Here is an 18,170-nt window from a genome sequence, read left to right as displayed (position 1 = left end):
CCTGAGTGTTCTTGAAAGTTCGGGCTAATACAGATAGTTCTACAAGATGCTTGGTGAGAATATCCTTAAGACACTCTCTTTGCGAGTTTTCCATTTCCTTTTCCATCAAGATCTCCAAAATGACTGTGCGTAGAGCCATTATAGGCTCCTGAAAACTAAAATCACTGTCTTTGAGAAGCTGGGAATGTTTCCACCACTTAATGTATACTTCAGAGGGCTGCCTATCTGTTATTGATCTGAAAGCCAAATCACAGAATTCACATAAGAGAAATGAAAAAAAACCACAAAAAACCCTGCTAATATGCAGGTTCTGAAACTTAAGATTTAATAAACACAAAGGAATTTTTTTTTTTTTTTAATTGACAAATACAGGCAGTGGGCCGGATTTGGCCCGCGGGCTATAGTTTACCTACCCTTGACCTGGTCCAACATTTTCTCTTTTTTTTTTAACATCTTTATTGGAGTATAATTGCTTTACAATGTTGTGTTAGTTTCTGCTTTATAACAAAGTGAATCAGCTACACATATACATATATCCCCATACCTCCTCCCTCTTACATCTCCCTCCCATCCTCCCTATCCCACCCCTCTAGGTGGTCACAAAGCACCCCTGGGGGGCAGGACACAAAGGAATTTTTGCAGTAACATGACTGGAACTTCTAAAATAATCCAAAATAAGGACCATAGTTTAGAAACCTACAATATGGTCAGACCTCTGAGGGTCAGTCAGCAGAGAACCCAACACATGATGAACACTTAAAGATTTTTTCCTTTCTTTGTTTAAATTGGAGTATTGTTTATGTTAGTTTCAGGTATACAGCATAGTGATTTAATATTTTTATAGATGATACTTTCAAGATTTTCTTAAAAATACTCTTCAACCTCACAAAAAGCAACACTTCTAAACTAACATTCTTCTGAAATGAGAACACATTCATCAGGCCTGTCATTCAGAACATCTATACCTCTTGTCCAGCTCCAATGTTCCCTGTGGTAAAAAGGACAGTCAGCAAGGAAATGTAATAAACTCATTATCTACTGTGCCTGCCACGCACAGGGCATGACTCTATGCAAAATAGCAGCTGTTAAAGAAAGAACAATCCAATGAAGGAAATGCTGGCAACTGGTAAAGGTTTCATATACCGATACTATTTATTAAAGGAAGAGAAAATGCATATTGTACAATTAGTTTATATGAACAGAGTGCTTCCCAGATGTTCAACTAAGCAATACTGTCCAATCCTTTAGGCCTACTATATGAAGAGAAATTAAGATGAAGCAAGGAGACTAAGATGATAAGGTGATGACTAGGAAATGAAAGCTCTTTTAGTTGCTTGATAAAGAAGGAAACAGTAACATAAATTCACAGGAACCAAAACTTTAATTCCTCCCAAAATGATCCTAGAGCAGCAGGTCTCAAATTTTCTAATCTCAGGAATGCTTTACACTCTTACAAATTATTGAAGACCCCCAAAGAGCTTTTGTTTATTGGATTATACCTATTAATATTTACCTTATTAGAAACTAAAACTGAGAAAAATCTAATATGTATTAATTTATTTAGTAAATCGACTATATATCATATATCATAAATAACATTTTTTATAAAAAAATAACTATCCTTCCCAAAACAAAACAAATTTAGTGAGAAGAGCACTGTTTCACATTTATGCAAACCTCTTTGATGTCTGGCTTAATGGAGACAGTTAAATTCTCATCTTTGCTTCTGCATTTGGTTTGCTGTGCTATGATGTTTGGCTGAAGTATATGAAGAAAATCTAGCTTCATACAGATACATAGTTGGAAAAGGGAGGAGTATTTTCATAGTCTTCAGATAATTGTGGCTATTCTCTGATACCTCACCAAAACTTCACTATACCTCATGAGAGAATGAGAGCAAAAATACCAGATAACATTTTGTAAGAACAGTTTTGATTTCATGAACTCCTGAATGGATCTTGGGAAAACCAGGATCTCTACACCACACTTTGCGAACTGCTGTCCTAGAGCATAGGTATTTGGTACCAGCTCATCAAACTTTCCCTTTCTTCCTTATAACTCCCTAGCAGAGAAAGATCCAGGAACACTGGAAAGTGAGATCACTTCCTTTTCACCATTATAAGAGGCAATCTCCCCTAAACACTCCATATTCATTAACATTGACTGTTTACTAAGAATTGGTCACCAGGAAAAAGCACTAGGGATACAAAGGATTCAAGAATAAATAAGCCCTATTTTTAGGGAGCTTCTAGTACAGCATGGCAGAGTATACATAAAATGACACCAATGCAATGTGATACTAAAACAGAATGGAGTATAATGTGCTATGGTAAAAAACATGAGGAAACAATTTCATCTAGGGTTGAACAGGGAAAAAGTTGTAAAGAGAAAAACACAATAAGTTAAATTTTAATAACCTGAATTTTTACAATGGATATTTTTGAAAATGTTTATTTTAACAAGATCACAGTTCATTAGGTTAATTTACTTATATCTTGATAAAAGATATTGAAATAAACCTATAGCTGATCTCTATATAGTTTTTATTTTTTAAAGTCCCTATTGGTAACAGAAAGGTTATACTTTGGAATACACAGTCATTTCAATCACATACCTTGAGAAAAGCTCCCCAATGTTTTCGAGCTCTCCGATGGCCTGCAATCTGCTAAGTGTAGGGTAGAGGGAATACACAGACTCAAGACTGCCCTTACACAACTCTTCCACTTCTTTAACTCTAGTGGCAGAAAAGACAAGACACTTAAAAACTAAGAAGAGGTTTGCAGGAAGATAAAAGTTGACTTCCCATTATAGGCCTTGGTGTGGATCTAATAATACTAACACTCACAAGCACAAGCATAAGGTAGTGGAAACAAAGTAAGCCTTGGAATTGTACAGACCTAATCTAAATCCCAGTTTTGCCAGTAATAGCTGAATAGCTTTGGGCACATTACTGGATTCCTCTGAACCCAGTTTTTTCACTTCCAGTTGAAAATTAAAGAATACATACAGAAAAAGCCTAACAAAGTGGCCACCACATGATAAGCACTTAAATGGTAGCAAGTATTACTTCTGTAATAAAGTACAGGATTTATTAGATCACAAATACTGTTAAACAAAAAATGTGTTACATTTGTTTAGCCTGTTAGAGTTAAGTTCTTTGTTGTGCATTATCTCATTTGTACCTCATAACAAGCCTTTAAGAATTGACCATTAGTCACCATTTTATAAAAAGGACACTAAACGTTAAAAGAGGTAAATGACACATAAATACTAGAGGAGAAAAGATTAAAATTCTCAGTACACTGGTCCCGGAAGAAAACAAAGGAATGGGAAACAAGAAGACCTTCTTCAGTGTTCTGCGTAAATAATTGATCAGGGCTCCCAAAGGGAATTTTATTTTTAAAGGTAGAATATATCTGAACCACATAAGCAAAGAAAAAGTTATTACATAAGAAAAAAATAACTTACACTTTATGTAAGTACCTAACATATGAGCATGCTCTTACATCTAAAACAAAAACTTAAAACGTAACATTGGTTATATATATATAAACATTTGTGTGTATACATATGTGTACATATACATATCAAGTGTGTATTAAAGAATTCTTTTGTACAAAATTTAAAATATGAAGTACAGAATACAATTATTAAGACAAGAATACTCATAATTCTTATGAAAACATGCTTGCAACAGACAAAATTCATCTGAGCACTCATTTCTCAGATATGTAAAAGCTATGAAATTCTTAATTGTTGAATATTTCCTCCCACTTTTGCACTACTTTGAGTTTCAACACTGACTAGTATGAATTATTAATTACACAGGGAATTTTTTTAAAGGAGGAAAAGGGAATGACAAGGAAACAACCTGACCACAGCCACCAGGTCTTACTCCTTCACCAGTGCAAATCCTTGTGTTGAAATTATTCTTCAAGTTTTCAGAAAAGAAGCCATGACATTAAATATTAAAATACAGTAACTCTTTCTTTTTATAATACCTGGCATATTTGAGACTTTCATAAAAAGTGGAGAATTCCCCATCTCTTAGAGACTGCAGAGCATTATACAATGATTCATGGTAACTGGTTCCTTCTATTCCTTTGCTGTGAAATAATTTTAAAAATAAAAGAAAAAGACATTTAAAAATAGAGACTCCTAAGATATGTATGCATAAACAGCTTCACCAAAAGGCAAAATTTTAAACTAAAATTAAGATATCTCCATTTTAAAAAATGCATTTCTAGAAAACTTGGTAAGAATTACAAAGAATTTTGTGGATCATTTAAATTCTTCAAGCAGAAAAAAGTGAATTTCTCAGATATTTTTCCTGGCTCTAAACATGTTATATTCTCATTTATTTATTTGATGAACACCTACTACGTGCCAGGCACTAGTCACCAGGTTCTAGATGCAGGGAATCCATTAGTGGACAAGTCAGATCAGGTCCCCATTCTCATGGAGTTTATGTTCTGGTTTGCAGATGGACAATAAATAAGAAAAATACCAGACAGTGACAAAGGACATATAGGAAAGTAAAATAGGGTAACAAAACAGAATGACTGGGTGGCTATTTTAGAATGGACAGTCAGAAAAGATGTATCTGAATATGTCACATTATTAAACTACAGTCTGAATGACAAGTAGCCACCTTCACGGTAACAGGGGAAAAAGAAGATATAAAAACAGCCTGGCTTGATGGAAAAAAACATGGGAGAAGTGCTATGTGGCTGAAATATAGTATGCAAGGGGAAAAACAGAATATGGAGATTCACAGAGACAAGTAGGAATCAGCTCACAGAGTAAAATGTTTTTAAAATATGAGTGCATATCTCTAATTTTACAGCAATCTAACAGTTTGAAATCTGAAAGACATTCTAATTAATGAAATTTTTTTCTATGAAAGTGATTAAACATACAATGAATATGATTTAATTTTTTTGCTTATATCATCAAAAGACTTTTTACATAAATACACAATCTTTTATTAGATTAGGTGTTTGGCTTTTCATTCAGAACACATGGTGATGGTATATGTAGGTTATAAACGTTTTCTTCCCGTGCTAGTGATTTAGCAGTGTTTTTTTTAATAAAAGAAAATATTTCACAAATAAAGATAAACAGTCTTTCGTGTACCATCCAGCCAATAAAAGTGCCATCTAATTAAATAAAATGTTTGCAGCAGGAAGTGAGAAGGGAAACGCCTATATTTCTCTTTGGATTTATAAACAATAAGTGAATAAGATTCTCATGAGAAAATAATTTTTATATTTCTATTTTCAAAAATATCTTGAGGGTGGAGGTGCCCTAATATAAGAAGAGAGTGAAATTCAGCCTTACGTACACTTACTGCATACTGCTGTATTATTTAAGCATTTAGCTTACAGCATCTACAAAACATGAAAACATAACACCTGCTACATTCATAGAGCAAGATAAAAACAGTTCATTATTCATAGCTAGAGAAATGGCAATTAAAAATGTCTGAATTCTTCTTACTTGACAGAAATGCAGTGGTCCCACTGCATATTCCTCCATGCTACTTGGTAATGAAGTTCCTGTAGTTCAGCACACCACTCTTTATTTTCATGATCTAATCCCCTTAAATAGACGGAAAGGATATGGCAGAGTCCCAAATTCTGCAAGGCCTATGCAGGAGTTAAAAAAAAAAAAGGAATAAAAAATAACAGAATACTAGAGATACAAAAAACAGCAAACATAAAAAGTAACTTTCGGGCTTCCCTGGTGGCACAGCGGTTGAGAGTCTGCCTGCTAGTGCAGGGGACATGGGTTTGAGCCCTGGTCTGGGAGGATCCCACATGCCGCGGAGCAACTGGGCCCGTGAGCCACAACTACTGAGCCTGAGTGTCTGGAGCCTGTGCTCCGCAACAAGAGAGGCCGCGATAGTGAGAGGCCCGCACACCGCGATGAAGAGTGGCCCCTGCTTGCCACAACTGGAGAAAGCCCTCGCACAGAAACGAAGACCCAACACAGCAAAAAAATAAAAAATAAACTCCTACCCCCAACATCTTCTTTAAAAAAAAAAAAGGTAACTTTCACAATTTTAGTAGTTCACAACATCACTTAAAATGCCAACCTAAAACACAAAGATAGAGCTCAAAGGGTTCTGATATTGGATAAAAGAGTGGCTAAGGAATATTAGCCAGTAACAGAAATGACAACTCCTGGGACAAACTCTAGTGCAAGCTATGAGAAATAGTTTACATGAGGTTTTCCATACAAAGGACTTAATTCACTACCGGGCACATTGTACACAGTCAAGAAATGTCTTCTACTGTTAGCTAAGAAGATTATGACCAACAAATCTACACTATCTTTCAGGTCAGTGACTTTTCCAATTTACCTGTGTATCCCTCTGAGTTTTAATCCCAGTGCCTAAAAAAGAACCTTCAGTCTTACCTCTACAGTTTATCTGGTTGTGTAAATATTCCACTGACATACTGAAATAATCTGAGCACTACACTAGTAGTGCTTTACCAAAGCAGAAAAAAAAGTACCTGGATTATTCCTGCCTGGCGAGTTGAGGAGGAGATTGCTGTCTCAAGGTCATATGTTACTAGGGCTTTCCCCCACATTGCTTCATGTTCATATGTTCGCAGTCTATAAGAAAAGAGTTTTTAAATGCTTTTGAGTTTTACATACATGTAACTTCTTTCATAACAGAATGACTATAGCATTATCTATAAAAAAGCAATTTACCTAGTAAGGGGTTGTAATATTTTCCCTCCACCACAACCATAAAGACTATCTGGCTCTCCTATACTTCTGTAGATTTCTAAGAGCAGATCCTAAAAACATGGAAACAACAAAAATTGGAGGGGAAAACTATCAGTTTATGAATTCAGCAAATTTGAAATTATATCATTACCATCATGTAACTCCCAACTCTACATGTTATGTTATAAAAGTAAAATATAATGATATTTAAATATATACTAAAGATACTGATCAGCAACACAACAAACTGATCCCACACAACAGAATGACTGTGGACTACCTGACAAGAATTGCTCACGATTTAGTGAATTAGATAAGAAATAAATCCCAACCTAACAGGCTTCTAACACATGCAAAAATAATCATAAAAACAAAAGCAAAAAAAAAAAAAAAGCAAACAATCCCATCAACAGCTAAAACTGACATGGGAAAACGAAGTCCTGCAAAGTCTGACTCTTGAAAACTGAGTTTGGTAAAAATACAAGCTGTAAAGGTTTTCTATGAGAGAAAATTCAAAGTTGCACTATGTTATAATTGGTAAAATGTGATATGGATAAAGAATTGGTTTGATGACTCAAAACTCTGTTATAAAATTCACTCAGGAAAGAATTGATTCTGCTTAAAATAATCTCAGTAAAATAAAAATTAAAATAGCAAACAAAACAGAAAGAAAAAAAGGAAAAAGAAAACAAAAATCAAAAAAGAAAACAGAAAATTAGAAACTGCATTGCAGAGAAAATTGATCAAGCAATTTAATTATCTTAATGGTACTTGCTCCAGGAAATACTTTCTAAACACAAATTGATATTGGCATAATTCTAGTAAATCAAACTGTTTCTATTCATAAACGTGAAATCAAGCCCTCAGTATTGGAACATTCAGTTCAGAAGCCTAGCACAGTGCCTGAAGCACAGGAGATACTCCAGAAACTCAGAAAAGAGGCTAAGACTATAAAGAAGCAAAAAAAGGAAAGAGAAAAATCAGGAGAATGGTATCAAAAAGGTAGATAGAACATATTTCAAGTAAGGCATGGTTGATGGTGTTAAGTGTTGATGAAACATTAAGGAAGAAGTTGAATGAAAGGTGACCGCTAGACTTAGTAACATGAAGTTTATGACTGACATTAGCAAGTGCTATTCAGTGGAGAGAGTAAAAGGAAGGAAATGGAGACAGGAAATACAGACAACTTTTTCACAAGGTTTGGCTGTGATGGAAAGGGAGAAAAAAACGATGTCACCTTTAAGAGAACATAGGGAAAAGGGAAATGATTTTGTGTCCGTTTGAAGGAGAATGTTTTTAATAAGTTTGAAAATTTGAATATGTTGAGGAGCACGGCACAATAAAAAAAATGTTCCTGAGAAAGAGTTGATGAAAAACAAAGCACAGAAAGAAGGACAGAAGGAGAAACTTTCTCTGCTTTAACAAGAGGAAAGATTACAATGGCAGCAGATGCAGGGAGATTTCTATGTTTGACAGTGGGATGTGGTGGGACTTCCTATAATGTCCCCTATTTTTTCCAAGAAGTAGGAGGAGAGACAAACAAAAGACAGAGAAGAGAACATCAGAGGTTTAAGCAAACTGAAGAAGATGAAACTCATTTTAGAGGAATTAGGTGACCAAAGAAATTCAGTAAGAATGGGTCAATTTAAGAGTAAACATTAAAAAATTTACAGAAGAAGCAATCTGCCCTGAGATGTGACATACAATAAATAAGTAAACAAATAAAAATATAATTATAAATGTTAAGTGCTACAAAGAAAATGAACAGAGTACTGTAGGAGAAAATACATGGTATAAATTCACCCTATGAGATAGGTGGTTTTACTTCCATCTTTCAGATAAAGGAACTCAAGGTTGGAAAGGTTAAGTCATTTGTGCAAGATTACACAACTAAGTGGTTGAGTCAGGGTTATAACTCCAGTTTGTCTACTCCAAGGCCTAAGCCTCAAACCATGAATTTATGTATATGACAGTCCAAAAAGGTAACTTCAGTTTGAAAATCAAATGACAAATCAAATCTATACAGTCTCTATAACAAAATAATAGTCCAAAGTATAAAACAAATATTATCACTTATAATAAGGTCAATAATATTTACCTGTAAACTTATTCCAGTTTCTTCCTTACTTTTTTCACTCAAACTGGAAATAGTTGTACTCTGGCTTCCTTCTTCAAACGTAAGACTTCTGTTTGTCACAAGAGCACCTCTTTTAATGGGAATATACTATTTTTAAGCTTGCTAATACATATACCATACACTTTGACAGAAAAAACTAACAAAGATTACAAATAAAATATAATGAACCATTTATATTTAAAAACAATACCAGTTAGACCTAGAATAGAAAAGGAATTTGTTAGTATTAATTCTTTGAATGAGAATTACATTTGAATGACAGTCTCGTTTATGGGAAGGCTATATGCCAAAATATGCTTATTTACAGAGCTTAAAAATAGAGAAGTCCCTGAGTTCAATTCCTAAATGTTCTGTCAGTGGTTTTACCTGAAGTTTAACCTCATTAATAAACACAGGCACACAAAATTAAGACCGTACTTGAGACACCACTTAACACTTGATAATTTGGCAAAAATTAAGAAGTCTGATAATATTAAGTGTTAAAAAGGAAGTGGATCAGTAACAACCAAGGTAATAACACTAGTAAGTGATAGTCAGAATTAGAATTCAATTTCTCTACTCCAAGGCCTCAGCTTTACATATGCATATGATACTCAATCCTATAAATAATTTCAATTCTAAAACCATGCCAGCTATATAATGTTTATGACAATAATAATCCAATGTATAAAATAAATACTATCATAAGTGATGTTATCTCTATTATTTACCTATACTTATTTCAGTTTCTTCTTTACTTTTTTTACTCAAACTAGAAATAGTGGTAGTTTGAATCCCTTCTTTAAATGTGAAGCTTCCTACTGAGCCACTTCTTCGTGAACTACATTTCTGAGTTGGTATAACCACTTTAAAAACCAATTTGGCACTATCTTATAAGACTGAAAATTTGTATACCCTGCAACCCAATAATTCTACACCTATCATTAACAGGGGAATGGTTAAATGAATTGTGGCATATTCTCCCACTGGTATATTATGTGGCAGTGACAAATTAATGAACCACAGCAACACACAACATAGACAAATCTTACCAAAAAACTGAGGGAAAAAAACAAGTTGTAGGAAAGCACACATATAACTTCTTAGGAAGCTCAAAAATAAGGAAACTAAACTATATTTATGGGTTTCTACTCACATGAAAACAGTATCATCCAAACAAATGAGCAACACAAAACATGAGATAACATTTACTTCTTGGAGGAGCACAGAGGGGTGGGATAGAGGAGACCCACTGACAAAATGGCACTGACAACATTCTATTTTGCTTTATAACCTTTATATGTAAATATTACATATATTTTCCTTATTGGTAAGTTATGCAGAAAAAAGTTTTTAGAGGAGAAACTTGGAAAGTAGGAACAACAGTATTAGAGTCTATGATTTTGAGTCTAGAGCTATAATTCATCTAGGCAAAAAACAGAGTTGCCAGGACTTCTGTCAGGCATTGCCTTAGGTATTAGGAATACTAAAATGACTGAGGTGTGAACTACGACCGGTTGTCTAAATCCTGTTTGAAGGAGTTTTGATTTCTTTCTAAAAAAAATTATGGATACTAACTTTGAAGGCTCATACTTTCTCAGGAGCAAGTTAACAAATAAAACTCTGTATGTATTCCTGAATACCTAGTATAAGGCATTTTGCTATTAACTAACTCGAATAGAAAACCTAAGAGAGCAATTCAGTTTTCTGACCTGACAGTGTTTGTAAACTGTTGATCTGTATTTTGCTTTTATACTTTTCCTGATCACTTTAGATTTATAAAAGTCTCAGTTCACCTGAGTCACTGAAGAAAATTAGCATTCCCTGCCCTCTCTATACACCTTATGTCTGTTTGCCCTCCCCTTCCCATCAGGCATCTGAAAACAAAAAAAATCAAAATCAGACTGTCAAAGCAAACAGCAAGCCCCATTTGTCAAGCACTTTTCCCCTAAAGTTAACAAAAATAAAATCCAGGCACTCCTGCTTGTTAAACAAGCAATTTTGCAAAAATGTCCCACATTCTATATGATCACCTATCCTCAAATTAAAAGAGCTTTTATTTATACTCAAATAAGAGCTCAGTTATTCACTCCTGATTAGTAAAAAAATATTATTCTATGGAACCAAGATACCGAGGCACATTCAGATTAAAACTACTACTACTAAGTATGCAGGATTTTTGCCAAATTTTTAAGATCAAGAGTAGGCAAAAATCAATTTCTTACTCATTTCATACTTAAAGGACAACATATCAATACTTGTCTTTGTACAAAGTCTAAGTGGTCACAAACATATCACTTATACATTATACAAATGATCTACATATTGTAGATTTTTAATTGTTTTCAATTGAAAAGTAGAAATTAAAACAAACCAGAGAGTTAAGAAATCAGTCCAAGCCTACTAAGTTAATTATATTTGAACTAGGCTCTGAATTCCGGTTCCCAGTTTTTCACAGTCCAAAAACCATACTGCTTCTAGCTTAATGACAATCCAAAGTAGAAATTATAAGTAGCAAGCATAAGAAATGCATCAATATAACACCTCTTTGCTAATTTTGTAATATGAGTGATTTTGTGGTGGAAAAGTGAGGATAACTATAAAAATAAACACTAAGCTATTTGAAATAAAGACTTGAGAAGGGCAGTTGGGACAATAAACTGTATATTTTTTACTCTTCGACTTTCCTGGCTATTTTTTGCTTTTCCCTATTATCTAAGATACTTGTTAGACTTTTATGAAAGTTCTAACTCAGAGGAAAAGCAAATTAAAGTAGTAGAGATACGGGTAGATAAAATAATGAAAGTGATTTAGTCACAGAAAGCAATCAGTTACATTACTTCTAGTCAATAAGTAAAATGGATCTTCAATAAACTGAGGGAATAGTGGTAAACAATTTAACTGAAGTTAGAGAATCACTCAACCATTTGAAAAATAATTATTGATCACATATTAAGTTCCCAATGCTAGTTACTATGGGGAATACAGAGGAAAATAAGGATGATCTCTGTCCCCCAGGAGCTTGCTATGTGTATAATTTTTATAATTCTTAAGTAATAAACATCTCTATTTCAGAGGAGAATTGCTTATTTCTTTAAAAAATTTTTATTATCATTTCTCTTTAAAAGGTAGACACCGTCTATCTAAAATATCTTTTAAATGGGAGTGGCAGTAAACAAATGTTTAATATATACCTTTAATGAAACAATGTCAACACCAATTTTACAAACAAAAACTTCCAAATTCCATTACCTTTTCTCTTGATCATCCATATTCTTCTTATCTGCATAGATTTCTGCATAGAGCAATGCTGTAAAATGAGCAGCACAAGACTGAGCTACCTTGGCAACCTCTAGATAATTCAATTCCAGCCAGAAAGCATCATCAAAAACTGTTCCTGAAGAAGGTCTAAAGAAAAAAATTTAAATATCTAGTCATGTCCATTTCTTTAACTTAAATGCCAAAAGAAAAGTATGTTGATATAGAATCCAATGGTAGCAAATGCTAGTTAGAAAGAAAATGACATTTAAATAACCAAAAACAACATACCCCCAATATATAACTATGAACATCTAACATAACATAGCTGAAGAGCTCTGTCACTCTTTTTGGATCACACACCTCTTAGAAAGTCTGATGAAAGCTATGAACCATCATCCCATACAAATTTGGGGTTCATATACGGCCTCCACTGAGGGATCCATCGATCATAGGCTAAGAATAGGCTATACAGAATAACTAATAACACATACACGAGTGTTTTTAAATGGCCAATTCAATGAAAATATTGTTTCTTCTAAGACACATTTACATGTCTTTCCTATTGCTGTTAATTTTCTTCTTAGTTGCCTAGGTTGAGGTTATTTTAAAAAAATCTTCCACTGTGATAACAATAGGCCATAACTGGAAGGGACCGTGATATTATCTTTTTCAAAACAAACATTATAGAGATGTGACATGGTAGTGGTTAAGAGCACTGGTATTAGCGTAGGATACTCTAGCTAGGTTCAAATCCAGCTGGTTCACCTACTACAAGCGGTATGAATTTTAGCAACTTAACTTCTTAAGGCTCAATTTCTTCATTTGTAAAACGTAGAAACAATATATACCTCAGAGAATAGTTGTAATGAGTAAATAATGCTTACAAAGCTGGTGAATAAAGTGCCTATCACATAGCCAAGACTTAATTGTAGCTGTTCTGAGAAATGTGAACCTGAACTCAGGTCCTTACCCTTTATTCTATGTCCCAGTCATATTCTCTCAAGGAATCTTCCTCAAGGTCGTATTTGGAATAATTAATGTTGAGAAACGTTATCTTCTCCAAGGCCAACTAATGTCAATACCACTCTAACTCAATGATAAATAAAAAATGAATGATTCAGAAACTGCCTCCCAACACTGAGAAAAGACATGTTTCCAGCTATAGTTAAAGCTTCTTATGGGCTTTCTCACAAGAGGATTCAATACAAAACAATATGGTGAATCAGTAACTTTCTAACCAGAAACACAAACCCTGAAAGGTCTAACACTTCTTTTTCTAAGAATGGGATGGAAAGGAATGAGGGGGATATAGAGGAATTAATTTTTAAGATGTAAATGCATTTAGGTTAAACAATTTTTCAGTTTTCCCCTACCATTCCCTCCCATTTTTATCAACCACTGCCACTACCACCAAACAAACTAATGAGACATCAATGACTACCTATTACATTATTTAGACCTACTACATTATTTCTTCAAAGTTCTGGTCAACTCTGGAGCAGTACAGATTAGTCAGACCATCCTCTCTAGAAATTCCTGCACTCACTGTTAAAAATCTCAAGAGAAATAATAGGAACAAAAATACTATATTATAAAGCAATCGAGAAAATAAACACTGCTATAGCACAGCATCACTATACAGAACCACAGATTTTGAAGACCATGGTACACAGTAAAGAAACTTATGTTTCATAATAAAGATACATGCAGGAGGTTTTACATAACTCTAGCTACTTCTGAGACAAAATGTAAAGAGAAACGTTAAAAGAGGAGTAATGCAACTAAAAGTAACCTGGAAAATCACTTACTCCTTTCCTTCACTGTAAATGAAATAAACTAAAGCCCCCAAAGAGTGAATGATTTAGCAAAGATAACATTGTTACTATTACAGTTGGGGGTCAGAGTTCCTATAGTATTCAATATCTTGTAATTTATTTCATAATAACCCATAATGGAAAATAATCTGAAAAAAACCACATATATATAACTGAATCACTTTGCTGAACACCTGAAACTAACACAATATTGTAAATCAACTATACTTCCATGAAAAAGAAAAAGAATTCAGAGTTCCTGACATTGATTTCACCAAAGTGCCACCCTAAATATGGATTATTACAAGGAGATATAAGCATCACACATATTAAATACAGCAACTTGCAGTAGCATTACCTCAAAGAATCATGTTAAAATTCAGCCAGCAATAACAAGTTACACTTCTAAATCCCCAACTCAAGAACCAATAGTTACATTACCTCTTTTGTCTCCTCATGTAGTCCACAACAGCAAGCATTGTTCTTTGTGATTTTTTATCCAAATGGCATCGGAAAAAGTGCTCTGACTCTGAAAAACAAAGATTATGTCCTCTCAGTCCCAGGCAGACTTGCTTAAGTACTTTCTCCCTTTTGTTTGTGTATCTGTCTTCCTCTACACTATAAGGTTCTAGCACAAAATTGGTTTTCAATAAATGGAATTTAATGGCATTTCTTTTTCTTTTAAAAGAAACTATTGAGCTTAAAAAAACTGAGAATTTAATAGTAATTTATATTTTATTTCTGAAGAGGACTAATTCATTGATTCAAAAACTATTTACCTAGGATTTTTCAGTGTACTAGGGGCTCAATATACAACCATATAACAAAGACTATTTGTGACCACACAGAACTCACCAACTAGCCTAAGAAACTTTTTTTTTTTTTTTGCGGTACACGGGCCCCTCACTGTGCGGCCTCTCCCGTTGCGGAGCACAGGCTCCGGATGCTGTTAGCCAATAAAAAGGAACATACATAAATAATAAAACAGAGCAAAGTAAAGTTTAAATGGCAACACGGTCATGTCATATAAAGGCTGTGGTAGTGAAAGTAAAAGGAAGTAATCGGGAGAATCGAGTAATCACAACCTATGTCAAAGCGACTGGAACCATAGTCAAGGTTGGGAAGAATAATTTAGTTGCAGCAAAATATCACATTAACTCAATACTATTCTTATAATTATGTTGGTCTTGAAGTACAGTAAGTGAATTTGTACCTAGTTTTATGTTTGTACATAAAATACATTAGTAATATGCATCAATATTAAAGACAGTAAGTTAACATTACAAATCTGTAAACATTTTCCTTTTTTCAAATTTAGGTTTGAAAATCTGACCCATGATGAGCCCTCAACTATGTATATATGTATTATGTGTACCCAATTCCTCATTGAATTTTTCCTGCAATAAGCTCTTAGCATGGGAAATACTTCTTATATAGCATGGAAGGAAAGTAGGTTATAAAAGTAAGTAAAGCATAATCCAATTTTTGTTTTAAAAAACTGATGTATAGGGCTTCCCTGGTGGCGCAGTGGTTGAGAGTCCGCCTGCTGATGCAGGGGACACAGGTTCGTGCCCCGGTCCGGGAGGATCCCACATGCCGCGGAGCGGCTGGGCCCGTGAGCCATGGCCACTGGGCCTGTGCGTCCGGAACCTGTACTCTGCAACGGGAGAGGCCACAGCAGTGAGAGGCCCGTGTACCGCAAAAACAACAACAACAACAACAAAAAAAACTGATGTATATATACCAAATGTTAATTGTAGTTATCCTAGATGACAGAATTATGGGTAATTTAATTTGTTTAATTTATGCCAATTTTTCTGTATTTCCCACAATAAATATGATTTTATTAAAAAAAAAGTTGCTTTTAAAAAATGAGTTGGCCATAGCTCTAATATAAAATTCCATCACATCTCCAGCACAGTACCTATAATATGTGGTTGCATTCATTTGTCTGCTGTTTCAGTTACAAGAATGTAGGGCTATGTCTTGCTCACATCCTCACTGCCAGTGCCAAGCATGGTGCTTGACATACACTGAATGCTCAATTAGTTGCTCCATTAATAGTAGTCAATATTTACTGAAGGGATACTATGCATCAAGTATACTAGTTGTTTTACATACATTACCTCATCAAAAACTTGCTACAACTTTTATCTCCATTATACAGATAAGAGAACAGATGATTAGAGGTTATGGAATTAAGCCTACAAGGGCCTTGATGGGATTCAAACTATTTTTCCCTAGAACTGAGATGTTAACAGTATAAATTTGAGAAATTTAACAGAATACCTGAATCCAAATTTGCAGGAGTTGTGGATCGGCTTGTTTCTGAGCAGTGTCTGAAACAGTTAGTGAAAAATCCCTGAATGTGTGTAGAAAGCAGATTTCTCCATGATTCATTTGTATCTTGGATTAAAATGTCATGGATCAAGTATGGAAGCACAGTCTGACAAAAGTCAGTTTTCACCTAGAATATACAAATACATCCAGTCAATAGTTTTCAGTAAAAATATTTTACTTAAAATTTTCATTCCCTGTTACTGACATATTAAGCTTTTTTAAAAAATGACAGATGAATCTGTCATGAACTCTATGTACTACTAAAAAACATACAAAAAACATGTGTACTAGGTAGTGTTAAAAAAAAATCAAACTAACCTAGAATATCTAAATCAAACCTATACATTACACTGCAAGTGTTCATTTTCAGTCTAGGCCACTTGCATATAATAAAATAGGACATTGTTGACAAATGAAATTATGTCACTACTGTAAAAAAAATTTCACAGTTGAAAAGTGTTACTAATAACAGAAGCAGTTTTCTAATTTGATAAAAGGGAAAATGGGGATCAAAATTTAAGAGAAAAGCTGAAAATTTGATTTTTGTACATTTTCTACATTCAGTGAAGAGCTACAACAGTCATGTTAAAATGTTTACTTTTTAATAAACCCCAATTTCTGGGCATAAAATTAGGGTACTTATTTGTGGTATACTCCAAAGTATAGAAAACTACTTTAATATATGTGATACATTAAAACAGTACTCAACTTTATTTTTGCCAAGACATCATCATGAAACAGATTATTGATTACCAATTGTACACTTTTTCCCTTTCAAACTAAAGACAAACCAAAAAGCTAGTTTTGGGGCTTCCCTGGGGGTGCAGTGGTTGAGAGTCTGCCTGCCGATGCAGGGGACACGGGTTCGTGCCCCAGTCCAGGAAGATCCCGCATGCCACAGAGCGGCTAGGCCCGTGAGCCATGGCCGCTGAGCCTGCGCGTCCGGAGCCTGTGCTCCACAACGGGAAAGGCCACAACAGTGAGAGGCCCGCGGTACCACAAAAAAAAAAAAAAAAAAAAAGCCAGTTTTGGAAATACAGAAGTAACTAAGAATTGTGTGTGTGTGTGTGTGTGTGTGTGTGTGTGTGTGTGTGTGTGAGAATGTATATTTGGAACATTTTATCTTCTGGCCCAAAGTCAGAATGTTCTAAAAATCTTACGGGCTTCCCCAGTGGTGCAGCGGTTAAGACTCCACCTGCCAATGCAGGGGACACGGTTCGAGCCTTGGTCCGGGAGGATCCCACATGCCACTGAGCAACTAAGCCTGTGTGCCACAACTATGGAGCTTCGCTCTGGAGTCCATGAGCCACAGCTGCTGAGCCTGTGTGCCGCAGCTGCTGAAGCCCACATGCCTGGAGCCCATGCTCCGCAAAGGGAGAGGCCACCACAATGAGAAGCCCACGCACTGCGACCACGAGTGGCCTCTGCTCGCCACAGCTGGAGAGGGTCCGTGCGCAGCAACAGAGACCCAACACAGCCAAAAATTAAAAAAATAATAAAATAAAATAAATTTATTTTTTAAAAAAGTGTTTAAAAAATCTTAGGTTTATTCATTAATGAGAAATGAGTTGTGTGTGTATCCAGGGTATCACTCACTTTTTTTTTCAGAAGATGTTATTTATTATATCAAACACATGTTAGGGTGCTTAACTCTATGCCAGTATGCCAGACAGAGGCAGGATCAGCATGCAGTGCAGAAGGTTTACTAGGGAGTGCTCTTGGGATCAATGTCTGTAGAAGGAAGGGAAGGAAGAAGCAGGACTGGAGTGAGGGAAAAGCTGGGGTATGGTGCGGCAGCAACAAAGGCCTCCACCAACCCTGTGGGGAGCTCAGAAGCTGAGATGGACCTTCAGAGCCGTCTTGAGTTGTGGTAATGGTACAGAGCTTTTATACTCTAAGGT

At 34.9% G+C, this 18,170-nt stretch overlaps 1 protein-coding gene across 2 annotated transcripts in view; it reads right to left on the bottom strand.

Moving 5' to 3' along the window:
• The window catches only part of ATM (ATM serine/threonine kinase), a 138,853-nt gene that overhangs the window by 39,461 nt on the left and 81,222 nt on the right, over positions 1 to 18,170 (bottom strand). For both annotated transcript variants that reach the window (XM_079928766.1, XM_079928767.1), the window contains 10 exons: positions 16,219 to 16,396; positions 14,371 to 14,458; positions 12,107 to 12,262; positions 8,837 to 8,924; positions 6,721 to 6,809; positions 6,519 to 6,621; positions 5,500 to 5,648; positions 4,002 to 4,106; positions 2,615 to 2,734; positions 2 to 236 (listed from right to left, as the gene is read on the bottom strand). In XM_079928766.1, the coding sequence (XP_079784892.1) occupies positions 2 to 236; positions 2,615 to 2,734; positions 4,002 to 4,106; positions 5,500 to 5,648; positions 6,519 to 6,621; positions 6,721 to 6,809; positions 8,837 to 8,924; positions 12,107 to 12,262; positions 14,371 to 14,458; positions 16,219 to 16,396 (1,311 nt within the window). The remainder of the gene's footprint in view (position 1; positions 237 to 2,614; positions 2,735 to 4,001; positions 4,107 to 5,499; positions 5,649 to 6,518; positions 6,622 to 6,720; positions 6,810 to 8,836; positions 8,925 to 12,106; positions 12,263 to 14,370; positions 14,459 to 16,218; positions 16,397 to 18,170) is intronic.

The sequence above is a fragment of the Stenella coeruleoalba genome (genome assembly GCF_951394435.1).
Source record: "Stenella coeruleoalba genome assembly, chromosome: 8".
In the NCBI taxonomy this organism is placed as follows: Eukaryota; Metazoa; Chordata; class Mammalia; order Artiodactyla; family Delphinidae; genus Stenella; species Stenella coeruleoalba.
The sequence above is the reverse complement of the archived record's forward strand: the minus strand, read 5'-3'. Positions and strand labels throughout refer to the sequence as shown.